This window comes from Oryctolagus cuniculus, chromosome 11 (assembly GCF_964237555.1).
Source record: "Oryctolagus cuniculus chromosome 11, mOryCun1.1, whole genome shotgun sequence".
NCBI classification, from domain to species: domain Eukaryota; kingdom Metazoa; phylum Chordata; class Mammalia; order Lagomorpha; family Leporidae; genus Oryctolagus; species Oryctolagus cuniculus.
Genome location: NC_091442.1, coordinates 28,387,098 through 28,414,021, shown reverse-complemented (window position 1 = coordinate 28,414,021; position 26,924 = coordinate 28,387,098). Strand labels below are relative to the sequence as shown.

The window sequence follows — 26,924 nt, the reverse complement described above, 5'->3', positions numbered from 1 at the left end:
TGGAAGAAGCTCCTGGATCTTGGCTCCTGGCTTTGGATCAGCAGCTCCGGCCAATATGGCCACCTGGGGAGTGAACCAGCGGATGGAAGACCTCTCTCTCTCTCTCTCTCAATGCCTCTGCCTCTCTGTAACTCTACCCTCAAGCAAATAAATAAATCTTAAAAAAAAAAAAAAAGGCGGGAATGGTAGATGGAAAAAAAAATTAATTAACCCAAAAAAGAAGGAAAAGAGAAAGGAAGGCAGAATGGGTGGGACAGCAAAGTGTAATATGACCTAATTTTTTTGAAGATTTATTTGAGAGGCAGAATTACAGACACAAAGAGGTGAGAGAAAGGTCTTCCATCTGCTGGTTCACTCCCTAAATGGCTGCAAGGACTGGAGCTGGGCGGGTCTGAAGTCAGGAGCCAGGAGCTTCTTCTGGGCCTCCCATGTGGGTGCAGGGAACCAAGCATTTCGGCCACCTTCCACTGCCTTCCAGGAGCAATGGCAGGGAGCTGGACGTGAAGTGAAGCAGCTGGGGCATGAACTGGTGCCCAAATGGGATGCTGGCGCCATAGGCAGAGGCTTAACCTTCAATCTCTACAGTAGAGATTGAATTTCAAATACATTAATTACTAAATGTTCCAATTCAAATATGAAAATTCTAAGACCAAAAATAAAAATCCCAATTATATGTTGTTTAAAGATATTTTAAAACATAAAGATATAGGGGCCGGCGCTGTGGCGCAGCAGGTTAACGCCCTGGCCTGAAGCACTGGCATCCCATATGGGCGCCGGTTCAAAACCCCGGCTGCTCCACTTCTGATCCAGCTCTCTGCCATGGCCTGGGAAAGCAGTAGAAGATGGCCCAAGTCCTTGGGCCCCTGCACCCACGTGGGAGACCTAGAAGAAGCTCCTGACTCCTGGCTTTGGATCAGTGCAGCTCTGGCAGTTGTAGCCAATTGGGGAGTGAACCAATGGATGGAAGACCTCTCTCTCTCTCTCTCTCTGCCTCTCCTCGCTCTGTGTAACTCTTTCAAATAAATAATCTTTAAAAAAAGATATAGAAAAGTTGAAAATAAAATAGATAAACTGTGAAAATAACAGTATAATTCTGATGTTAAAATCTAACAAAGGTATGAACACTTGTTGCTATGGTTAAGACATTGCTTGAGATGTTTTAATCCTGTGTCAGGGAGCCTGAGTTTCAGTTCCAGCTTCACTTCCAAATCTAGCTTCCTGCTGATGCTAACCCTGGGAGGCAGCAGGTGATGGCTCAAGTACTTGGGTCTCCATTATCCATGTGAGAGACCCAGATTGAATTCCAGCTCCTGGCTTCAGCCTGGCTCAGCCTCTGTTGCTGCAGGCATATGGGGAGTAAACCAGTACATGGAAGATATTTTTTTAAAAATATCCATTTATTAAGGAGAACCGTGGCTGAATTGGGCTCCTAGTTTGATTTGACCCCTGTGGTGCTGACGTGTCTATGTATGAGTTGTTGAAATCATGACTTGTGCCTAAAACTCTGATGTGTGGATTGCATTATGAACTGATCAGATTTTTATTGGGAAGATATTTTAAAGTCCAGATAATTGTGTCTATATGTTGAAACACTGGTAGCCAGTTTTCAGGCTCCTTAGTAAGAAGGAGTGTGGCTCAGCAAGTGTAACAGTAAAGCTAATCTGTTGAAATGATTGCTGTAAGAGCTTTCGTATTCATTGCCTTATAGTAAAATTTACAGTAACTTTTTGTCACAAGAGAGGATGTATAAACTGGGAGATTCTCTATAGATATGCATTTATTTTGTGTGATTAATATGTTACAAAAATCATGGAGTAAACCACATTGCTATTTTATAACTTGTTTTTGTAAATTCTAAACAATCTCATATTCTGAAAAGGCTTCCTTCTCTTAATTAATGTTGAGTATTAGATGTCCATGACTGTTATCCCTGTGTAATATTTATTTTTTAACTTTGTCCACATCTATTCCTGCTCATCTACAGTAAAATAATTTTATGGAAGATAAAATTACTGTACAAAGAATACAGAAGGCATTCCTTTTATTAGAGAATAAAGTTGGCCAACTAAATTATCCTAGTTTTTCTTAAAATGGATCTTGGGCAAAGAGAAACATAATCAGTATATTTATCTTGTAAGATGGAAAGACCTATGCTGAGTCTGATTAATATAAGAAGATGTTGCAAAGAATTGATTTTATAAATCTTAAAGGAGATGTGATTGAAGGGATTTATCTTTTCTTGATTTTTCCTTCTGAACATTGATGTCTTTAGAAAGTGATCAACATGATGGTTTCAGGGCCTAATTGTTGGTAAATGGTTGAGACTCAGATAAAAATGTTAATATCCACTGTTTACCACCATGTTATTTGAATTAGAAGTGACCATGTATATTATCTTGCTTGAAGAAGTATTTGACAAAAAAAAGCAGTATCTGTCATTTGTAAATTTTCTTGTTCTAAAGAAAGCATTATGTTCTATAGATAAAAATTATGTAAATAAAAGTTATTTTATACCATTAAAAAATATCCATTTATTTTACTTGAAAGAGTTACATAGAGAGAGGAGAGGCAGAGAGAGAGAGGTACTCCATCCGTTGGTCCACTCCCCAATCGGCCATAATGTACGGAGCTGTGCTGCGCTGATCTGAAGCCAGGAGTCAGGAACGTCCTCCGGTCCTCCCACATGGGTTCAGGGGCCCAAGGGCCCAGGGCCATCCTCCACTGCCCACCCCCCAGGCCAAAGAAGAGCTGGACAGGAAGTGAAACAGCCGGGACTAGAACTGGCACCCATATGGGATGCTGGTGCTTCAGGCCAGGGCGTTAACCCACTGTGCCACAGCACAAGTCCCAACCTCTGCCTTTCAAATAAAAAATAAACCTTAAAAGAAATTCAAAACCTAAAAAGCTACATTATTAACCATAACCAATGCTAGAAAAAACTTTTTTTATAGAAAATGTTATTTTAACTAGGAAAATAAATTTATTCAGCATTTACTATGTGATAGGCTCTGTACGTGGTACTAGAAGGAAAATAATGAACAAAATCCAACTGAATCCCTGCCTTCATGAAGGTTATAGTCTAGCAGCAAAAACCTGACATGAAACAATCACCTCCCAGAAAATGTGACAAGTAACAGAAAAGAGAGATACAGAACTCCAACAGCAAGAATAAGAAAAATTGTGACCTGGTCAGGAAACCGAGTGGTGGTCTCCCTGGCACACTGACTTCTGAGCTGAGATGTGGAGGATGAACAGGAATTAGGGAGGCAAAGGAAACAGCAAGCCGTCCGGAGCCAGTGGCCCAGGGACAAGGGAGCTTCTGAAACAAACCACTGTGTTGGAAACACAAAGAGCAAGGGGAAGATGGGACCAGAGGCGTCTGGAGACGTACACAGGACAGACCACACAAGGCAGGGGGGTTTTCTGTTAAGAAGTCTTCAAAGAACAGAAGCATGAGAGTGACTTACCTGGTCTGCATTTTGGAATGAACAGCCTGGCTGAGTACACAGGATAGATCAGTGGATAAGGCAGCTGGTTAGAAGACTAGGTTTCTGGTGGAGATATAGGTAAGAAGATAATCAGGAGGTAAACTGCATAGGACTTGACAGTGGATTTGCTCTTGGCGGGGGGAAGGGGAGAGAAATCAAATGCTATCTTCCTGGGCCTCTGGTTTGCTTAGTAGGTGCCATTCAATGAGTCAGCTGACAGAGGAAAAGAACCAGGTCTATGAGAGAAAGACCTAAAGGAATCCTTAGAAACCAGAAACAAAAGAATCTTTCAGCTGAGGAAAATCTGTTTTGAAATAACAGCAAACAACATATTGAAAAGCCAGACACTGAAATCACTGTCACCAAAGCAGGATAAGAAAAGTATGCTGGCTATCATCATTACGATTTGCTAATCTTCTAGCACAGGGGCTAGAATACAGTCTCTGCAGCAACTACTCAACTCTGCTGATTTTCATCGAAATAAGCCACAGAAAATGAGTAAACAAATGAGTATGGTTGTGTTCCAATAAAAACAAAAAACCTGCAATGGTGGTGGTGGTGTGTGTGGGGAGGGGCTTTGACTTATCAGGAACACCTGGATTCAAGCACCGACTCTGCTCCTGATTTCAGCTTCCTGCTAATGTGTAGCCTGCAAGGCAGCAGGTGATGGCTCAAGTAATTGGGTCTCTGCCACCCACGTGGGATACTTGGATTGAGTTTCTGGCTCCCAGCCTCAGCCTGGCCCAGCCCCAGCACTTGCAGGCATTTGGGGAGTGAGCCAGCAGATGGGATCTGTCTCTTTATGTCTCTCAAAAATAAAAAAGTTAAAACTGCAATGGGGATTTATAGTTCAGAATAAGATGCAGTAAACATACTTTACTTTATTCCTCCCAATAATTACAAACCAAAAACTTTGGACAAAATTCATAAAGCAACTCACAAGACTGTGAAAAATCAAAGAAAAGCTAAGAAAGAAGGATTGGGACACAAAGACCGACCCAGCAATTTTCTGTTTAGTTTGGTATGACTGCTCTAATATGTCCTAGTCTAAGCTGAGGAGTGACCCACAGCTCCAAAACATCTGAGCACAGGCAAGAAAGGACTATGAAAAGCCTGTTTTCTCCCAGGGGAGGGCCCTTTTTCCTGCCAAGGGCCATTTGGATACTTGTAACATCATTTGCAGGACTTAAAAACTACCAACTGAAAAGTGAACCTGCTGCAAACACTGCATTTCAAGTCCTACCAAGCAACTCTGTGGGCCTCATAAGGCCCATGGGTTGAACATGCCCCAGACCAGCCAAGGGCTAGCAAAGGGGCAGCTCAGCAGGGCAGAAGTACTTTGATCATGCCCGCTCTACTCCAGACAAAGGGTTGTCCCCCACTCTCCTCACCAGGCACTGTGGCGCAGAAATTATACACAAAGTCTGTCTCTGAACCAGCTCTGTGAGAACGAGGCAGCCCCCTTCCTCTCCTCTGCAGTGGAGGATGTGGTTGGAGTTGTCTCCCATCTCCAATGCAAGCCCAACTCAGAACCAGGTGAGGAGAGCCGGAGAAATCTGTATTTTAAATCCTTCATGGGGAGGAAGGGAGGGAGGAACAACAGGTAGAGCACGGGGGATTTTTACAACAGTAAAACAGTTCTCTATTTACACAATACTTTAGTGATGGATGCATGTCATACACATTTGTCTGAACTCAGAATGGACAACTCAAAGAATGAACCCTAATGTAAACTGTGGCCTTTAGGTAATAATAATGTACCAACTGTAACAAACATCACACTAAAGCAAGTTGTTAATCAGACGGGAAATGGGGACTGAGGAAGAAGGAGTTTGAGGTACATGGGAACCCTGTAGTTTCCAGTACATTTTTCCATAAATCTGAAACTGCTTTTTAAAGCCTATTAATTTTCAAAAAAATAAATAAAGATACAAACACTAATTTAAAAAAAGCTGTGCTATGGGGCCAGCGCTGTGGCTCTCTTGGTTGATCCTCCGCTTGTGGCAGTGGTATCCCATATGGGCTCCGGGTTCTAGTCCCGTTTGCTCCTCCTCCAGTCCTGCTCTCTGTTGTGGCTGGGAGGGCAGTGGAGGATGGCCCAGGTGGTTGGGCCCCTGCACCCACATGGGAGACCAGGAAGGGGCACCTGGCTCCTGGCTTCGGATCGGTGCAGCACCGGCCGTGGCAGCCTTTTGGGGGGTGAACCAACGGAGGGAAGGCCTTTCTCTCTATCTGTCTCTCTCTCTCACACTGTACCTGTCAAATAAAAAAAAATGAAACACACATACACACAAAAAGCTGTGCTGAAGAGGATATATTAATAACAGATAAGATATTCTTTAGAGCAAGGAAAATTATCAAGGACAAAGAGGAATAATACATAATGATAAAAGGGTCAAATCATCAAGACCTAGACATTCTGCATATGTATGCATGAAAGAACAGAGCGTCAAAATGTATGAAACAAAACCCAATACAACTGAAAGGAGAAACTGGCTAATCAATAATTATAGTTGAGAGTTCAACAGCTGGCTTTTGGAATTGACAGAACCACTGCACAGAAAATCAGCAACACTACAAAAACCTGGACAACACCATCAATCTACAAGAAACTGACATTTAGACATTTCATACAACAAAAGCAGAATGTATAATCTTTTCAAGAATCCATGGAGCACCGACCAAGATAGATCATATCCTGGCTTATAAAATAAACGTTTACAACTTTAAAAAGAAGACATTTCATTATAGATTCCACAGACATTAGTAAGAAAAGGGAATACTATGACTAAGTTTACATACAAAAATCCAACAATTTATCCAGCCAATTGGACTAATTTTTGAAAATTACAACTACCAAAACTCTCATAATTTTAAAGAAATGTTGAATTCCTGAAAAATAAATCATCAGGCCCAGACTGCCTCACTAGCAAATTCTATCAAACATCATAAGAAAAAATAATGCCAGTTCTACACAGTCTCTTCCAAAAAACACAATACTTCCTAACTTGGCTTTTAAAGCCAGCAATATCCTGATAATAAAACCAGAAAGTGAACAAAGAGAAAACAGAAAGACCAATTTCCCTCATAATCACAGACACAAAAATCCTCAGCAGATTACCAAACTGTAGGAATATGTAAAAAGAATAATATGCTGTGACCAAGTGGGCTTTATCCCAAGAAATTAAAAAAAAAAAATCAGTATGAGGGGCCAGTGCTGTGGCGTAATGGGTAAAGCTGCCGCCTGCAGTCCCAGCAGCCCACATGGGCGCTAGTTCAGGTCCCAGCTGCTCCACTTCCCATCCAGCTCTCTGCTGTGGCCTGGGAAAGCAGTAGAAGATGGCCCAAGTCCTTGGGCCCCTGAACCCACGTGGGAAGACCTGGAGGAAGCTCCTGGCTCCTGGCTTCAGATCGGTGCAGCTCCAGCTGTTGCAGCCATCTGGGGAGTGAACCCGCAGATGAAGACCTCTCTCTCTGCCTCCCCTTTCTTTGTGTAACTCTGACTTCCAGATTGATTGATTGATTGATTGATTGATTTATCTGAGAGGTAGAATTATAGACAGTGAGAGGGAGAGACAGAGAGAAAGGTCTTCCATCCATTGGTTCACTCCCCAGATGGCTGCAACGGCCGGAGCTGCAGCAATCTGAAGCCAGGAGCCAGGAGTTTCTTTCCAGTCTCCCACACGGGTACAGGGACCCAAGGACTTGGGCCATCTTCTATTGCTTTCCCAGGCCATAGCAGAGAGCTGGATTGGAAGAGGAGCAGCTGGGACTCGAATTGGCACCCATATGGGATGCCAGTGCTGCAGGTGGAGGATTAACCTACTGCGCCATGGCGCCAGCCCCAATAAATAAATCTGAAAAATCAGTGTGAGCCAAAAGTTCAAAGAAAAAACTTGGGATGGTTTTTGGTGCCATGGTTAAAATACTGCTTAGATGACCTGCAGCCCATATTTGAGTGCCTGGGTTCAAGTCCTGGTTCCAGTTCCAATTTCAGCTTCCTACTAATGGATACCCCGCGAGGCAGCATGTGATAGCCCAAGTACTTGGTTCCCTGTCACCCATGTGAGAAACCTGGATTGAGTTCCAAGCTCCTGGTTTCAGCCTGATTCAACCCTGGCTGTTGTGCACATTTGAAGAGTAAATTAGCAGATGGAAGATCTTTATCTGTCTCTCTGAGCCCTCAAATAAAATGGAAATAAATAATAAATTAAAAGAAAATTTAAAAAAGAAGAAAAGTCTAGATTCTATGTGACCTTATCAACTGAGGCAGAAAAAGCTTCTCACACAATCTAAGTCTATCATAGAAGAAATTCTTAACAAAGGTGGAATAGTTGAAATCAACACAATAAAAGGCATCTCAAAAAATCTAAAGTCTGAATACTTTACACACAAGTCGTGGACATGGCCAGGATGTCTGTGTTCATCAATCCTGTTCAATATATAAAGGGTCTTTAAAATGTTCATGGAAAATGTGTATTATGAGAAAACTACATATGGCTTTGAAAATTATTTTGTACCAAAATAAACTTATCTTTTAATCCCATTTTTCCACGACCTTTTTTAAATACTCTCAAATATATGTAATGTACATGTGTCAATCATCTCTTTTACATGTATTTTGCTGAGCTCGTCATGGTCCACATAGGAGTACTGGTTCAAGTCCTGGCTACTCTGCTTCTGATCCAGCTCCCTGCTAATGTGTCTGGGAAGCAACAGATGATGACTCAAGTACTGGAGCTCCTGTCACCCACAGAGAGATCTGGGAGGAGTTCCTGACTCTTGGCTTGGCCTAGCCCAGCCAGTGGATAGAAGATCTATTTGCTTTTAAAATAAATAAATAAGTAAATATTTTATTTATATATTTGACAGGTAGAGTTACAAACAGAGAGAGAGACAGAGAGAAAGGTGTTCCTTCCGTTGGTTCACTCCCCAAATGGCCGCTGCAGCTGGCGCTGTGCCGATTCGAAGTCAGGAGCCAGGTGCTTCCTCCTGGTCTCCCATGAGGGTACAGGACCAAGCACTTGGGCCATCCTCCACTGCCCTCCTGGGCCACGGCAGAGAGCTGGACTGGAAGAGGAACAACCAGGACTAGAACCCGGTGCCCATATGGGATGCCGGCACCGCAGGCAGAGGACTAGCCAGGTGAGTCATGGTGCCGGGTCCAATAAGTAAATATTTAGTAAGAATAAAAGTAACTGCAAAAAACTCAATGGAAAATTAAGAGATAAGGTCATGACAATCTTACAGAAAACAGGCAAAGTGTGTAACAGGCTCAACATTAGAGTTTCTAATAGAAACAAGCAAAAAATGGAGGGGAAGTCACTGTTTTACAAAAAATAGCATCAACTAATTCACTAAATATGAAAATTATGAGTCTCCGGATTAAGGTGCTAGTCTATTATAGCACTACGGAATTCCAGAATACAAAAGAGAAGTGTAAGGGTGGGGCGGTGGCTGGGAGAGGAGACACACGAATTTCCTATAGGAAACAAAATGAACCTTTCTATTTCTTGTAAGCAACAATGGATGCCAGAAGAAATGGAGCACAGGCTTCAAAATTCTGAGGAAAAATAATCTACAACCTAGGATTCTTTACCCAACCAAACCATCACTCCAACAACAGGAAAGAAGAGACACCAGAAACAGTCACAGTTATCTGACATGTACCTTTTCTTTCAGGAAGTTATAAACTTCAGCTCAAACAGAAAGAAAATTCCAAGAATACAATTGTGTAGACAACCTGAAAACACTTAGTCCAAACTGGTCCTAGACTAGAGTATATAAACAGATTACACTTGGGATCCAAGTATAGCTTGGACTGGATTTGATTCAAGAGAGCATAGGGAGAAGTGAGATTATGGACAAATAGACAAGAAAAAAAGATAATCAGAAACTTGGAGGGGGGGAGGGCGGAATTATACAATATAAAATATAAGATACAATCAGAAGCAATTTATATTTTAAAAAAGAAAATTAATTTTTTTCTTTTCTTCTTTTTTTTTTTTTTTTTTTTGACAGGCAGAGTTAGAGAGAGAGAGAGAGAGAGAGAGAGAGGTCTTCCTTCTCCATTGCTTCACCCCCCAAGTAGCCACTATGGCTGGCGCGTTGCGGCCAGCGTGCTGCACTGATCCGAAGCCAGGAGCCAGGTGCTTCCTTCTGGTCTCCCATGCGGGTGCAGGGCCCAAGGACCTGGGCCATCCTCCACTGCACTCCCAGGCCACAGCAGAGAGCTGGACTGGAAGAGGAGCAACTGGGACAGAATCCGGAGCCCCAACCGGGTGGGACTAGAACCCGGGGTGCCGGTGCTGCTGGCGTAGGATTAGCCAAGAGAGCTGCAGCGCCGGCCAGCATTTTCTTCTTTAGATAGCCCACAATACAACACTGAACCCATAAAACATGAAATATAAACCCAGAAAACACCACTTGGCCTGATAATGAACAAGATGTACTCAGCTAAAATCATGTAAACATGTACTATTTGCTAAATCATGAAAGTTGCTAACACTATGAAAGGCTTGGCTGTGTTCAGGACAGAGTGCAGAGCTCAACAATTTTAACAGGTTCAACGGAAAAGTGGGGCAGGCACATGGCATAGCCATTAAGACACCATTTATCAGATTGCCTGGGTTTCAACCCCACTCACTCCTGTTTCCAGTTTCTTGTTAATGCACATTTAGGAAGCAGCAAGTGATAGCTCAAGTACGTTCCCTGCTGCCCACACAGTAGACCCGCATAAAGTTCATTTTCTGGCCTGGCCCAACCCAAGCCATTACAGGCATTTAGGGAGTGAAACCAGAGCATGCGAGATCCCTCTGTATCCATCTCTGCCTCTCTATCTTCCAAGTAAATAAAAGATTGAATCAATTAGTTTAATTTTAAAAAAGAAAAATATTAAAAAGAGGAAATAAAGCCTCCCCCTCCCACACACACACAGTGGGGAAATGTCAGAAGCCTGACAGAAGGTTAGGGTATTAACATTCCTCATCTGACAAAATGGGACAGTCACAAAACCCTGCTGAAGTGAGGCCTTCAGCCTGCTGGTTAAGATGCCAGCTTTGTAGTACCCAGGCTCCTGATTCCAGCTTCTCACCAATGCAGTCCCTGGGAGGCAGCAGTGATGGCTCAAGCAACGGGGTTCCTGTCACACACGTGGGAGACCTGGATTATTTTCCCAGTTCCTGACTCCTGTCCCAGCAATCACAGGCATTTGGAGAACAAACCAACGGATGGGAGTTCTCTCTCAAATAAAACAAAAATAGCTGAAAATTAAAAGGTGACCAACATGTTACTGGGTTGAATCAACAATGATGTTATGGTCTTAACCCCCCTCAGTACCTGTGAATGTCACCTTATGTAGAAAAAGGGTCTCTGCAGGTGATCAAAACGAGCCCATTAAGGTGGGCCCTAATCCAATCAACTGCTATACTTATAAATCAGGGAAATTCAGACACAAAAGACAGATATGAAAGAAGATGATGTTAAGATACAGAGGGAATGCCATCTAGCACAAACTAAGGAATGCCGGAGGCTACCAGAGCTAGGACAGTGGTACAGAAGAGATTTCCCCTCACCACCCGCAGAAGGACGAAATCAACTTCATTTAAAATACAAACAAAAAAAGAAACCAGTAATATAGGCATATAACCTATAATTATGAAGGCTATCAAAAAGTAGGATGTGGAGAAACTGGAGGCCTTGTCCACTGTTTGTGGAAACATAAAATGGTATGCCCACAATGGCAAACAATACATATGGTGGTTCTTCAAAAATTAAACATAAAATTACCACATGTTCCAGCAATTTAATTTTTCAGTATATACCCAAAAGTTTAAAAGTAGGGACTTGAAGAGATGTTTGTAAATCCATGGTCAGGGCTGCACTAGTCACAACAGTCAAAAAATGTAATCAACAAACAATGTCATATACATTTACAATGCACTATCACTCAACCTTAAAAAGAAATTTTGACACATGCTACAACATGGATGACTATGGAGAACACTATGTTAAGTGAAATAATTCAGACACAAAGAAGAGTTGTCAAATTCCCAGACACGGAAAATCAAAGAGAGATTCCCAGGGGCTGGCAGAGGGAGAAAAGGGGAGTGACTGTTAACTGGGCAGAGCTGCAGCTGCAGAGGTGGTTCTGGGATGGATGGTGGGGATGGCTGCCCAATAGCATGAATGTAGCTAATGCCACTGAATTAATACACTGAAAATGGTTGAGATGATAAATTGAAAATTTTTTACATTTATTTGGAAGTCAGAATTACAGAGAGACGGAAAGACATAGAGAGATCTTCCATCTGCTGGTTCATTCCTCAGATGGCTGCAACAGCTAGGGCTGAGTCAGGCTGAAGCCAGGAACTTCAACTGGGTTTCCCATATGTGTGGCAAGGGGGACCTAACACTTAGGCCATCTTCCACTGCTTTTTCAAGGCCATTAGCATGGAGCTGGATTGGAAGTAGACCAGCTAGGACACGAACTGGTGCCCATATGGGATACTGGCATCACACGTGGCAGCTTTATCTGCTATGTCACAATGCTGGCTCCTAGATGATAAATTTTATGTTAAGTGTATGTTACCACAAGAAAAGAGAGAGAGAGAAAGAAAAGAAATACGTGTATGTCCACATGCAAAGATAAAACCTTTTCAGTGCTGTAGAGGTTCTCTTACATCTCCCTCCAGTGACAAACTCCCATCTCTTGCCAGAACAACTGACAGCCTGATTTCTATCATCATGGTTTAGTTTGATTGAACCACAGCTGACTTTTCTGATTCATTCAGGTGTGAGAATTGGTTTTGCCTTTTTCCTGCTGAATAGAATTCCATTCTATGAATATATTACAGTTTATTTATTATTTAACTATGCACCTGTTTAAGGATATTTGATTATTCTATTTTTTTCTTGGTTGTCATAAAGCCACACAGTTTACATGTGTCTTTGTGTAGATTGTTTTCATTTTTCACTAATAAATACTAGGAATAAATAGAATTCCTGGGTTACAGGATCCACTCATATGTTTAATTTTAGTAGATATTGCCAAATAATTTTCCTAGGCTGTAGTCTAGGTTTACATTTCCTCTCAGAAGTTGGAGATAATCTGTGCCACATCACAGAAGCTTTAGTTTAACAATGCCAGTATGGCAGTGCATTGACTTTGGTCTTTTAAAAGTTTTAATTAATCTTTCATTTATTTGAAAGAGAGAGAGAGAGAGAGAGAGAGAGAGAATATCCTATATCTGCTGGTTCATTCCCCAAATGCCCACAACACCCAGGGCTGGGCCAGGCTGAAGCAACACCATTCAGATGGCAGGGATCCATGTACTAGAGGCATCATCTGCTGCCTCCCAGGGTGCACATCAGCAGGAAGCTGGATTGGAAGTGTAAGCGAGACTCAAACTCAGACACTCTGACATAGGATGCGGGCATTCCAATTGGCACCTTAACCACTGTTCCAAATGCCATGACCATCATCCTAAAGGATTATAATTATGTTTTTAATAAAAATAAGCTAATTTTATAACTTGGGAATAAAACGGAGTGGGAAAGAACTCAATTTTAGTTTTATTTTGTGAGGACGCCAACTTGGCTGACAGAGCCTCTTCACAGCTCTGGTTTTACTTCTCTTACCTTAGTTATTTGAACTGCATATCCATCACCACTCATTGGAATTCCATAAATAATTTTATTTTAGTTGTGTCACCTGAAACCAAAGGGGGAAAGGCTTTTAGAAATATAAAACAGCCCTATTTAAACACTATTGTTCTGAGGAGAGAAGTGCACTCTAACAAGATGTTTCATAGAAGTGTGCTTAGAATTCCAGGAGCCCCAAAAATGCTCCATCTTAAATAATTCAGATCACTGAAAAGCTCATGATGAATGAATTCAGTGAGAGATGAGGCCTTCCTTGTCCCCAAACTTTAGACTATGCCACTGCAGCATCATTTATGTGCCATTAGCTACTGCACACTCCAGGAGGCATTTGGTAATGTTTGAAGATAGTTTTACTTGTTATAACTGAGGGCAAGGGAACTGTGTACTACTGGCATCTAATGGGTAGAGGCCTGGGATGCTGTGAAGCATCTTACAGAGACAGTCCCCCATAACAAAGAATTACCTGATCCCAAGTGTTAGTAGTGCCAAGGCTAAAAAACCTTGCATTTGGTCAGAGATCTACCTTCAAGGGTCAGCTAAGCCTCTACCTGCAATGCTGGCAGCCCATATAGGTGCTGGTTTGAGTATCAACTGCTACCTTTCCCATCTAGCTACCTGCTAATGGGCCTGGGAAAGCAGCAGCAGATGACCCAAGTGCTTGGGCCCCTGCACCCATATGGGAGACCTGGAAGAAGCTCCTGGCTCCTGGCTTCAGACCAGCCCAGCTCAAGTCATTGCAGCCATTTTGGGAGTGAACCAGTGAATGGTTATTTGAAAGGCAGAGTTACAGAGAGAGAAGGAGAGAAGGAGAGAGGGAGAGAGGGAGAGAGAGAGAGAGAGGGAGAGAAGAGAGAGAGGAGAGAGAGGAGAGAGAGAGGGAGAGAGAGCGAGATATCTTCCCTCCTCTGGTTCACTCCCCAAATGGTCTCTGCCACCCATGTGGGAGACTTCGATTGCGTTTCTGGCTCCCAGCGCTCCCAGGAATGAACCAGCAGATGAAGATATCTCTCTCCTCTCTTTCTATAACTCTGCCTTTCAAATAAATAATAAAAATTAAATCTCAAAGACCTACCTTCATGTGTGATCTCTGCAATTCCTGAGAGCTAAGAGATCCAGGTCAAATCTATTAACTGTTTTAAGCCTTGTTTTTCTCTCAGAAAAGAGTTTGAGTTAAAATGAGTTATCACCCATTCTAATTCCTGAAACACTAAAATAAACAAATATCTAATAATACCTGAAATTTAAGCATATGCAGTGGGCCAGATTCCAAAGTGTTTTTATGTGCTCCAGCTCACATAACTCTCAAAAACAGCTGTACAGGAGATTTTATGAGGGGATTTCAAGAAAGTCATGGAAAATGGAATTAAAAGGTAAGTTTGGGTGCAAAAAAATTTTAAATCTATGCAACAGCTTTCTATAAATGCATTTTCCAGAAACTTTTAGAAGACCCCTCATGTTATTGCCCCTGAAAAAGCCAAAGCAGAGAATTGCCCCAAGTCACAAAGCATTAAGGTAAACAGCAGAGCCCAAATCTGAACCTGGTCAACCTGGTTCTGGAGCCCTCATTCTCACCATTATCTTCCCCAATTCCTTTCTTAATTCAATCCACAGCCCACCAAACACTAGATGGCAGGTCGGAAACAGACAAGACATGGTCTTCAGCTAATTAGTTAGCATTAAGAAAACAAGATCAGGGCTAGCATTGTGGTATAACAGGTTAGGCTACTGCTACAATGCTGGCATCCCATATAGGAGCTGGTTCCAGTCCCAGCTGCTCCATTTCTGTTCCAGCTCACTGCTAATGTGCCTGGGAAAGCAGCAGAGGATGGTCCTGGCTTTGGCCCGTCCTTGCTCAGGCCACTGTGGCTATTTGGGGAGTGAACCAGTGGATGGAAGACCTCTCTCTCTATGTAACTCTGCCTTTAAAATAAATAAACCTTAAAAAACAACAACAACAACAACGAAAACAAGATGCAATATTATTGAGGACCTGATGCCACTGGTTGTGGACACACCTTGCATTGATACTCTAAAAGACAACCTTACATGCTTACATGCTTCAACCTATTTAATCCTAAACAGCTTTGTAAAAAAAAACCTTATACAGGATGGGTTCTGTGGGTTAAGCTGCCATACTGGAGAGCCTGGTTTGAGTCTGGGCTACTCTGCTTCTGATCCAGCTTCAAGTGCTTGATCTCTGCTACTCACATGGCAGACCTGGACAGAGTTCTTGGCTCTTCACTTCAGTCTGACCCAACCCTGGCTGTTGTGAACCAGTGGATAGAAGATAGCTCTATGTCACTCTGCCTTTCAAATAAAAAGTAAATCTAAAAGAAAAATAAAAGATGCTCATTGCTGAATTTTTATTAATATATGACATTTAGATACCTAGGGAATGGATATGTAAAGTAAGAATAAGCACTTGTTTTAACACTATGTAGCCACTTAAAAAGATTTTTTTAAAAGAATTATTTATTTATTTGAGAGGCAGAGTTACAGAGAGAGGCAGACACAGAGAGAGAGAGAGCAAGTGAGCTTCCATCCACTGGTTCACTTTCCAAACGGCCGCAAACATACACAAACAACTGCTGAAATTTCCCTTCAAGAAAGGACTACAGTTCAGCTGCAAGGAGTGCTGTCAGCTGACGGCTTCCTGTCATTAGTTTCTACAGAATCCAATCTTCCTCAGGACTGCTCCCAGCCAATGACTGGTCAATATGGTGGTCCAAGGGCCTAGCCATTTCTGTCCAATACTGCTCTACTGGGCAACCTGGGCAGGCACTGCAGTTTAGTGGTTCCCATACCTTACCCTGCTGCCTTCCCTTTTTCTTCACAGGCATTACTCCTCAACAAGTCTTATGCCCTCCAATTAATTAATTAATTAATTAATTTTTTTTCTCTCTCTCTTTCAAGATTTATTTATTTGAAAGGCAGAGTTAGAGAGAGGCAGAGAGAGAGAAAGAGATTGAGGGGTCTTCTATCTGTTGGTTCACTCCCCAAATGGCCACAATGGCTGGAGCTGGGCTGATTTGAAGCCAGGGGCCACAAGCTTCTTTCGAAAGTCCCAGGTAGGTGCAGGGGCCCAAGGATGTGGACTGCTCTCCACTGCTTTCCCAGGCGCATTAGCAGGGAGCTGATTCAGAAGTGTAGCAGCGGGGACACGAACTGGCGCCCACATAGGATGCCAGCACTGCAGGTGCCGGCCCCATGCCTTCCAATTTCATCTCAGTATCTGCTTCCTGGAGAACCCAACTGGCACATAAATTGAGTGTATTTACCTTGATAAAGAAATAATACAGGGGCAGGCACTGTGGCGCAGCGGGTCATAGTTTGCCAATCCTGGTCCACCTCCTTGCCCAAACCAGGAATTCCTGTGTATCAATTACTTCCCTTCCTTTAGCCACCAGATTAAATCATTACCTCTAGCAAAGTAGTTGACATCTACTTCTGTAACTGTATTATGGCCTATCATAACTGACAGTAAGATCCCTGAGGTTAAAAACTATCTTAATAATTCCCACAGAGCCTAGAACAATGCCTAGAACACTACAGGCAATTTATAAAAAGGTTTTCTTCATGTTGTTTCCCTACTTCAAAACAGAACATCTCGGCCGCGCCGTGGCTCACTAGGCTAATCCTCCGCCTGCGGCGCCGGCACACCGGGTTCTAGTCCCGGTCGGGGAGCCGGATTCTGTCCCGGTTGCCCCTCTTCCAGGCCAGCCCTCTGCTGTGGCCAGGGAGTGCAGTGGAGGATGGCCCAGGTGCTTGGGCCCTGCACCCCATGGGAGACCAGGAAAAGCACCTGGCTCCTGGCTCCTGCCATCGGATCAGCGCGGTGCGCCGGCCGCAGCGCGCCGGCCGCGGCGGCCATTGGAGGGTGAACCAACGGCAAAAAGGAAGACCTTTCTCTCTGTCTCTCTCTCTCTCACTGTCCACTCTGCCTGTCAAAAAAAAAAAAAAAAAAAAAAAAAAAAAAAACAAAAAACAAAAACAGAACATCTCGGCCAGCGCCGCGGCTCACTTGGCTAATCCTCCGCTTGCGGCACCGGCACACCGGGTTCTAGTCCCGATTGGGGCGCCGGATTCTGTCCCGGTTGCCCCTCTTCCAGGCCAGCCCTCTGCTGTGGCCAGGGAGTGCAGTGGAGGATGGCCTAGGTGCTTGGGCCCTGCACCCCATGGGAGACCAGGAAAAGCACCTGGCTCCTGGCTCCTGCCACCGGATCAGCGCGGTGCACTGGCCGCAGCGCGCCGGCCGCGGCGGCCATTGGAGGGTGAACCAACGGCAAAAGGAAGACCTTTCTCTCTGTCTCTCTCTCTCACTGTCCACTCTGCCTATCCAAAAAAAAACAAAACAAAACAAAACAAAAAAACAGAACATCTCACAGCCAGGAAAAGCCATTGTGTATCCTACTAATCTGAATCTTAAACTCTGGTTTCGGGGCAGGCTTTGTGGCGCAGTGGATTAAGCTGCTGCTTGGGACACCTGTATCTGCTATCAGAGTGCTGGTTCAAGTCCTGGTTCCTCTGCTTCTGGCCAATGTATCTGGGAAGGCAGCGGATGATGACCCAATACTTGGGCCCCTCCACCGATGTGGGAAACCAGAAGGAGTTCCTGGCGCTTGGCTTTAGCTACTGGAGGCAATTGGGGAGTGAACCAGAGGTTGAAGATCTCTCTCTCTCTGTGCCTCTTCTCTGTCACTCTGCCTTTCAAATAAATAAAAATAAATATTTTAAAAAAAGGCTTCTGGGGCCAGTGTTTTGGTTCAGCAGGTTAAGCTAACACTTGCAATGCCAGCATCCCATATGAGCACCAGTTCAAGTCCTGGCTGTTCCACTTCCAATCCAGCTCCCTGCTAATGCTCCTGGGAAAGCAGCGGCAGATGGCCCATCCATCAGTGCCTGTGTATGAGACACACTCTTGTGGGAGACCCGGATGAGGTTCCAGGCTCCTGGCTTCAGTCTGGCCCATCCCTGGACGTTGTAGTCATCTGGGAAGTGAACCAGCAGATGGAAGCTATGTCTCCTTCTCCCCCACTCTCTCTCCGTCACTCTTTCAAATAAATAAACACATTTTTTTTTAAGCTTCTCTTTGAACTTGACAGTGAAGTTTAAAGAGAAAAAAAAAGTAGTAAGCACTACGGCATAGCAGTTAAAACTGCCACCTGCAGCGCCGGCATCCCATATGGGTGCCAATTCAAATCCCGGCTGCTCCACTTCCGATCCGACTCCTAAGAGCAGAAGAGGACGGCCCAAATCGTTGGGCCCCTGCAACCATGTGGGAGAATGGGATGAAGCTTCTGGCTTGGGTCTGGCCCAGGCCTAGCCATTGCAATCACTTAGGGAGTGAATCAGCAGATAGAAGATCTCTCATTCCCTTCTTCCCTCCCTCCCTCCCTCTCTCTCTTTTTCCTTCTATCTCTGTACCTCAGCATTTCAAATATATTTAAAAAAAATTTTTTTTTCCAAAGAACTTATCTACAAGCATCCTGTAGGTGGCAAGGGTTTCTGACTTTATAATTTACACCCTCACTCACTGGCTGAATAAGCCTATCAGCCTTATATGCCAACAGCTACACAAGGAAAGGGGAAACCAAATGGAAAGTTTTATTTATTTATTTATTTATTTATTGACAGGCAGAGTTAGACAGTGAGAGAGAGACAGAGAGAAAGGTCTTCCTTCCATTGGTTCACTCCCCAAATGGCCGCTACGGCCAATGCGTTGCGCCGATCCGAAGCCACGAAGCCAGGTGCTTCCTCCTGGTCTCCCATGCTGGTGCAGGGCCCAAGCACTTAGGCCATCCTCCACTGCCCTCCCAGGCCACAGCAGAGAACTGGCCTGGAAGAGGGGCAACCGGGACAGAATCCGGCGCCCCTACCGGGACTAGAACCTGGGGTGCCAGCGCCGCAAGCGGAGGATTAGCCAAGTGAGCCGCGGCAACGGCCGGAGAGTTTTAAAGCCTTGTTTTAAATGGATTATAACTGTCTCTTAATTACGAAACTCCTAAGAATGGTTCAAGATACACAGCCAGTGAGGCTTTCAGTCATTACCTAAGCAAATAAAACAAATAAGAAAACACAATTTGTACTATAGTAAAGGCCCCTATTCCAAAGATGGGGAACAAAATCTTGAGGCAAATTGGAGAGACACTGCTAGGGTTCCATTTCCCACTGTTACGAGCCACTGACCGGAAGTCCCGTGCTTACTATAGCAACTACTGGTCTTGCTATTCACCAAGTTTCTGACTTTTTTGCTTCCTGAGGAAACAGACAGGAAAATCAGGCTCCTGACCTCTTTTTTTAAAGAGGAGCTGTCATTTAAAAATAGAATTTAAGGAGTGGGTATTTGGTCTTGAGATTACAATGCCGATGAGGATTCCTATATTTCTCATAGGGAGATCAAACTGGGTTTGATTCCCAGTTCCAGTTCCAGATTCCAGCTTCCTGCTAATGCAGACCCCAGGAAGCAGTGGTGACAGCTCAAGTAATTGGGTTCCTGCCACCAACATGAGAGTCCTGAATTAAATTCCCAGTTCCCAGCTTTGATCTGGCCCAGTCCTGGCTTTTATAAGCATTTGAGGAAGTGAACCAGCAAATAGAAGCGCTTTCTGTTTCTGTCTTTCTCTCTCAAAATATAAATCAATAAAAATTAATAAATGAATATGTAAAAAGTAATTTTAAAATTTAGCTGACACCCAATATTTCTCTATAGTATTAAACTCATTCTTTAAATGAGTTTATACACACTCTGAGGAGGGTGGTGGGCATTTGGTATAGTGGTTAAGAGGCCCACTATATATCATATCAGAGTGCCTGGGCCCAGGTCATGCTCTACTTTTATTTATTTATTTTTTTAAGATTTATTTTGTTTATTTGAAAGACAGAATTACAGACAGAGGTAGAGAAGAGAGAGAGGTCTTCCATCTGCTGGTTCACTCCCCAAATGGCTGCAACTGCCAGAGCTGAGCCAATCTGAAGTCAGGTGCCAGGAGCTTCTTCCAGGTCTCCTACGGGGGTACAGGGGCCCAAGGACTTGGGTCACCTTCTGCTGCTTTCCCAGGTGCATTAGCAGGGAGCTAGATTGGAAACGGAGCAGCTGGTACTCAAACTGGTGCCCATATGGGATGCTGGCACTGCAAGCCAGGGCTTTAACCTGCTGTGCCACAGTGCCGGCCCCAGGCTGGGAGGCTGCAGGTGACAGTTCATGTTTGGGTCCCTGCCACACATGTGCAGTATGAGGATTAAGCTCTGGGTTCTGGCGATTTTGTCTCAGAGTGAACATTAGAGTACACTAAACAAACTAAGATGGCAACAATGCCATTATGCAATATAATCTTATGGGACTACTGTAGTATATGAGGATACTTCATGAAGTTCACAGAAAATGGAATTAGAAAATGAGTTAATTTTGATGCAAAAAACTTGAAATCTGGGCCTACAAAAGTCTTCAAAGTTCATAGAAAATAATATTAAAAAATATATATATAAATTTCAAAATTGCTTTGTACCAAAAATAAACTTTTTAAATCTCATTTTTCAGGACTGGCACTGTGGTATAGCAGGTAAAGCTGACGCCTACAGTGCTGGCATCCCATATGGGTGCTGGTTTGGGTTCTGGCTGCCCCACTTCAGATCCACCTAACTGCCAATGTGCCTGGGAAAGCAGGGGAAGATGGTCCAAGTCCTTGGGTCCCTGCATCCACATAGGAGACCAGGATGAAGCTCCTAGCTCCTGGCTTTGGACAGGCCCAACCCCAGCCACTATGGCCATTTGGGGAGCGAAGCAGCAGACCTCTCTCTCTGCCTCTACCTCTCCTTGTCTGTAACTCTTTAAATAAATAAATAAATCTAAAAAAATTCATTTTTCATGAACTCTGAAGTCAACTCTTAGGCAATCTGCTACTGACTGGAACATTATTATGTGTACATGGCTATACATTGAAAAAGCTTAGCTTAGTTCTCAAAAAGTCAGGAAAACCTCCAGTAGCATGAAACAAAATGTGAACCAAAAGTCGTAGCTGGAGGTATGAGCTAGCCTCTCTACTGTCCCCAGGAACTTTAATTTCTACCAAGACAGGTAGAGAAACATTAGTCTCTACCAAGAGAGGTAGAGAAAAGGAGATGAGAAGCAAGAGAAAAGAGGAAAAAGTTCTTGAGAAACGTGGACAGCTGGACTTAAGACCCCTCAGGAAGTTGTTGTCCTCAAAGGTCTGTGCTCTCAAAAACTACAGATCAGAAAACAAAACTCCACCTGCAAGAGCATGGGGACAAGAAAGCTTGTCTGATTCAGTCTGGACTCCCCTTGAGAATCTAAAGCCATAAACATGGTTCACTCGGTTTGAGGTCCAAGTTTCTTCCATCATTTCATGCAGGAATCTCCAGAAGGGAAACTAACAAAACTGGCCCAGCTGGTGAGTCCCCAGAACACCTGGTAAAAACAATACAACTGCCATGGAGAGAAACCCTCAGCACAAAACACACAGGATCAGAAAAGAAAACTGTCTGGTTCCTAAAGATGATAAAATAAGTGTTTAACAAGGATTACAGAGGTAAAAGGCATCAAAACCACAGGAAGGAACAAAACACTTAAAAAAAAAATAAATAAATAAAAGACAGCAGAACAATCTTCCAGGGAAAAAAAGCGGAACTTCCAGGGAAAAAAGTTGTTAAAACCTATAATGACATAGGTGGTTTACCCACTGAAGAAGAGACAGCTAAAGGAAAAATAAACTAGAAAATAGATTTGAAGAATTTGTCTAAAATGTTATCCAGGAAAAGAAAAATAAATAAAATTCCATAATCTAGAAAAATTATAGAGCTAAAACTGTAAATGGCTGAGTTCAAAAAGCGAGGCCAGGGGCCAGTGCTGTGGCATAGTGGGCTAAGCCTTTGCCTGTGGTGCTGGCATCCCATATGGGCACTGGTTCATGTCCCGGTGACTCCACTTCCAATCTAACTCTCTGCTACGGCCTGGGAAAGCGATGGAAGATGGCCCAACTGCCTGGGGCCCTGCACTCACGTGGGAGACCTGGAACAAACGCCTGGCTCCTGGCTTCGGATCGGCTCAGCTCCAGCTGTTATGGCCATTTGGGGAGTAAACCAGCGAATGGAAGACCTCTCTCTCTGTCTTTACCCTCTCTCTGTGTGTAACTCTGCCTCTCAAATAAATAAATAAACCTTAAAAAAAAAAAAAAAAAAAAGCAAGGCCACTTTATATTCTCTCACCCTATAATGCAAATAAGCTCCTTTCAGCAAAACAAGAATTACAAGACAGTCTGGTTGGCCTGAAAAGCCAGCTATGAACAATTTAAAGCTAATGTCATACTTAATGGTGAAATACTGAATTATTCTTTCTAAACTGTGTACAAAGCAAGGATATCCAATCTTGATACTTTTATTTAATATTGCATGGCCCTGGTCAGTGCAACAAAGTAAAAAAAAAAAAAAATAAAGAAAGAGGTATCCAGATTGGAAAAGAAATTAAAAGTATACTTAAATTTAAAACAAAATACATTTTTTTCCATTTTATTTGAAAGGTAGAAAGATACAGAGAAACAGAGTGAAGGATCTTCCCCCAAATGTCCTCAACAGCCAAGCTGGGCCAAGCCAAAGTCAGGAGTCAGGAATTCAATCTGGGTCTCCCATACCAGTGGCAATGATCCAAACATTTCAGCCATAGCCTGCTGCTTCCTGGGATACACATTAGCAGTAAGATAGATCAGAAACAAAGCCAGGATTCAAATCAGGCACTCTGGAAGACATGCACTGTAACTGCTGTGCCAAATGCCCATCCCTTAAACTGTATTTATAAGAAGCATCACCTCATAGATAGAAACCCTTAAGAAATCTACAAAAAAAAAAAAAAAAAAAAAATCAGAACTAAAAAGCTTATAAAAAACTGTAGAATACAAGGTCAATATAACAAACACATAAATGTGAATTGTATCTCTACATATTAACAATGCATATTTTGAAGTTTAAGTTTTATAAATACCATTTATAATAAGATTTTAAAAATTTTAATTACTTATGGATAATCCTAACAACTGACACACAAATTTTTGCATGGAAAATTACAAAATACTGCAGAATGTAAGACTTAAATTTAAATAAATGGAGAGGCATAAACTGTTCATAGATCAAAGACACAGTACTGTTATGATGTCAATTTGTCCCAAACTGGTCTACCAATTCAATGCAAGTCTATCCAAATTCTCAGCAGGTTCTGTTTTGTAGAAACTGACAAGCCATTTCCAAAATTTATATGAAATGAAAAGAACTTTAACAGCCAAAACAATTTTCATAAAGAAAACTAGAGGCTACTTGATAGTGAATAAGACAGTATTCTATGGGTTTAAGATATGACTCAGGGCTGGCACTGTGGCGCAGCAGGTTAAAGCTCTGGCCTGAAGCACTGGCATTCCATATGGGTGCCAATTCTAGTCCTGGCTGCTCCTCTTGTGATCCAGCTCTGTGCTATGGCCTGGGAAAGCAGCAGAAGATGGCCCAAGTCCTTGGGCCCCTGCACCTATGTGGGAGACTCAGAAGCACAGCTCCGGCCATTGCAGCCATCTGGGGAGTGAACCAGTGGATGGAAGACCTCTCTCTCTGTCTCTACCTCTCTCTGTAACTCTGTCTTTCAAATAAATAAAAATAAATCTTAAAAAAAAAAAAAAAGATATGACTCAAGAGAACAGACTAGAGTGTCCAGAGTCACACACATATTTCATCAACTAATTTTCTATTAATTCCATGGGGACAGAACAGTCTTTCCTACAAACAGTGCTGGACAACTAGACACCTAACATGGGAAAAAAAATAAACTTTGATCCTTAACCTCATGTAACACGCAAGAATTAACTTGAAAGGATATTAGACTCAATACAAATGCTGAAAGTATAAGAATGCATAAAGAATCTCCATGATCTTGAGTTAGTGTATTAATTCTATATTACTGCATAAAAATGATCACAAAGTTAGAAGTCAGGAATCTGGACACAGCAAAAGGGGATTCTCTGCTCAGGTTTCAACAAGGATGAATTCCAGATATCGGCCAGCCTACGTCCTCATCCCCTTCTAGAGATCTTACAAGTCCACACCGTTAAGGCAAAATTCAACTCTTTGTAGTTGTGGAACTTAGGTCCCTATTTCGTTGCTATTTCTCAGCCAGAGGCCATTCTCAGACCCTAGAGGATACCTGCAGTGCTTGACACAGGACCACCTCCATCTTCAAAGCCTGTATTCTGTCCAATGTTTTTCGTGTTTCAAATCCTTTGAGTCTCCTGACTCTGACTTGAGGGCTCACATTTAAAGGTTCATGTGATTGGGTCAGGCCTATCTGTAGAATCTTCCTTTTTTCCTAGTGCCAAAGATTAGTAATTTAAACACATCTATAAAATCTTCTTGCCAGACAATGTTACATAATAGTTGTAGTAAAATCCCATTGTATTAATAGGTCTGGCCAACACTTACGGAAAGGAAATTATACCAGAGGTCATCTTAGAATTCTTTTTACCACAGATAAAGGTTTCTAAGATTGGACACAAAAAGCATACACCGGAGCCAGTGTTGTGCCAGCGTCCCATATGGGGTATGGTTCATGTCCCAGATGCTCCACTTCCAATACAGCTTCCTGATGATGTGCCAGGGAAAGCAGTTGAGGATGGCCCAAGTGTTTGGGCCCTTGTACCTGATATAGGCAGGCAGATAGGATTAAACTGATTATATTTGTGAGCTGGGAGATCATGACCTCCACCATGCCCCCTGTGTGGTCTCACGCCCCTACCTGAACTCACCTGGAAGCCCACCTGCCAATTAGACCACGTAACCACTCCCCTTTGGGAGTGAATAAAAGGCCTGGAGCATGGTGGGCCCCACCTTGTTGCCCTGCACCTTTGGGCGTCCATCTTTTGGCCTCCGCTCTGCCTCTGCTTTCCTGCTTGCATGCTTACTCCACGTGGCACCCAGCCTGCTCTCTGCCTGATGTGGACCCAACTTGTGCTACTAGACTTCTTTCTCCCCTAAATAAAGCCCTCACTTTGCTATGCCTTTCTCTCACTGAATAAAACGTTAAAACTTACCATGCCACCTGGTTTATTTTCAGCCAGCATTCAGAATTCTTATCTAAATAGATGGCAAGAACCCATCAAGATTATTAATATTAAAATTATTAATAAGGCTGGATATCACACCCATGCAGGAGACCCAGGTGAAGCTCCTGGCTCCTGGATTCAACTGTCAGCCAATTGTCCAGAGCATCAAAGCCAGGAACAGGTATTCAACAGACCTCCCACATGGGAACCCAACTACTTGAGTCATCATCCCAACCTTCCAAGATCTGCATTAGCAGGAAGTTGGAGTCAAGAAACAAAGCCGAGAGCCAACCAAACCCAGGCATTCTAATGTGGGACATCATAACCAGCATCTTAAGGGCTAGGCCAAAGATTCACACCTCAGTAATCCCATTTAAAAGAGCTTCAGAGGGGCAGTGCAGGCATCTGGCCGAGTAAGCTACGGGTCCTGATGCCTACTTCCCAGCTGGGTTCAGTGCCTGGCTTTAGCTCCTGACTGCACTTTCCTGGTAATGAGGACCTTGGGAGGCAGCAGTGATGGCTCCAGTGGCTGGTCTCTTGCCACTGTATGGGAGATTTGGACTGAGTTCCTGTCTTTCTGGCTTTGGCCCCAGTGGGCATTTGGGGAGTGAATCAGTGGATGGGAACTTTTTTTTCCCCACCTCCTTCTGTCTTTCAAAAAATAATTTAAAATTGGAATGGCTCATTACTGCACTAGGGTGGAAGAAGAACAGAAGTGGCTCACTGGCTAGTAAAGCAAGGAACATCCCAACAGTAAGTTAATTAAATCACATACGTAGCAGTTGAAGATATAAAATGAGAACATAAACTTCTTTGAGACTATTAGCTGTTTAGGAAGATCAGTTGTTTCAAAAGTTGAGAATACTAGGAACGAGATTAATAATCTGCTAAAAAAAATGATTCCAAGTAGAGTTCTTTCTCTTTTGATGAGCAGACAAATGCTACCAATATTATTCAGGTGTTTATTCAGTGAGTCAATGCCAAATTTAGAATGATTGAATAATCCATTTCTTCGAATAGTCTGAATAATTACAAGCAAGAATTGAGAAAATACTAACACTTCAGTTCAGTCTGAAATGGAATCTGTTAAGATGTGCTATAATGGATGATAAAAACCTGAGTAGAGTAGAAAAAGGCTTAGTTGGATAACTTCCAAAGTTAGTGAAGAGACTATTTTTTTCATCATCAGGTACTCTGTGAAAAATCTCTGAAATTATGTTTCTGAACCAATGGTATCAACGATTAACTTCATCCACTTTGATGAACTCAACATTGGGAGAAGTAGAACTTGAATAACTTGATTTGCCAGACCACCCAACAGTTTGACAACTTACCCACAATAAAGGTTTACTGTGACTTTTGTACTTTTTAGCTTGAAGCTGAGAATATATTTCAGAACAATAAGACTTCCCTCAGCCATTATTATCAAATAACAAATAGCTGGAAATTAGCTTTTGTTGTAGATTCTTTTTGGCATGATTCATATTTTTTATTCATTCATTCATTTGAAAGTCAGGGTTACACAGAAAGAGGAGAGGCAGAGAGAAAGAGAGAGGTCTTCCATCCGATGGTTCACTCCCCAGTTGGCTGCAATGGCCGGAGCTGTGCCGATCCAAAGCCAGGACCCAAGAGCTTCTTTCGGGTCTCTGACGTGGATGCAGGGGCCCAAGGACTTGGGCTATCT

The 26,924-nt window shown here is 43.0% G+C and overlaps 1 protein-coding gene across 8 annotated transcripts in view; it reads right to left on the bottom strand.

The window, feature by feature from the left end:
* The window catches only part of PTPRA (protein tyrosine phosphatase receptor type A), a 147,784-nt gene that overhangs the window by 84,900 nt on the left and 35,960 nt on the right, over positions 1 to 26,924 (bottom strand). For 5 of the 8 annotated variants that reach the window (XM_008256241.4, XM_051845207.2, XM_017341731.3 and 2 more), the window contains exon 2: positions 13,128 to 13,200. The exons of the other annotated variants lie outside the window; for them this stretch is intronic. In XM_008256241.4, the coding sequence (XP_008254463.1) occupies positions 13,128 to 13,163 (36 nt within the window). In that variant the 5' untranslated portion in view covers positions 13,164 to 13,200. The remainder of the gene's footprint in view (positions 1 to 13,127; positions 13,201 to 26,924) is intronic. 8 annotated transcript variants of the gene reach the window in all.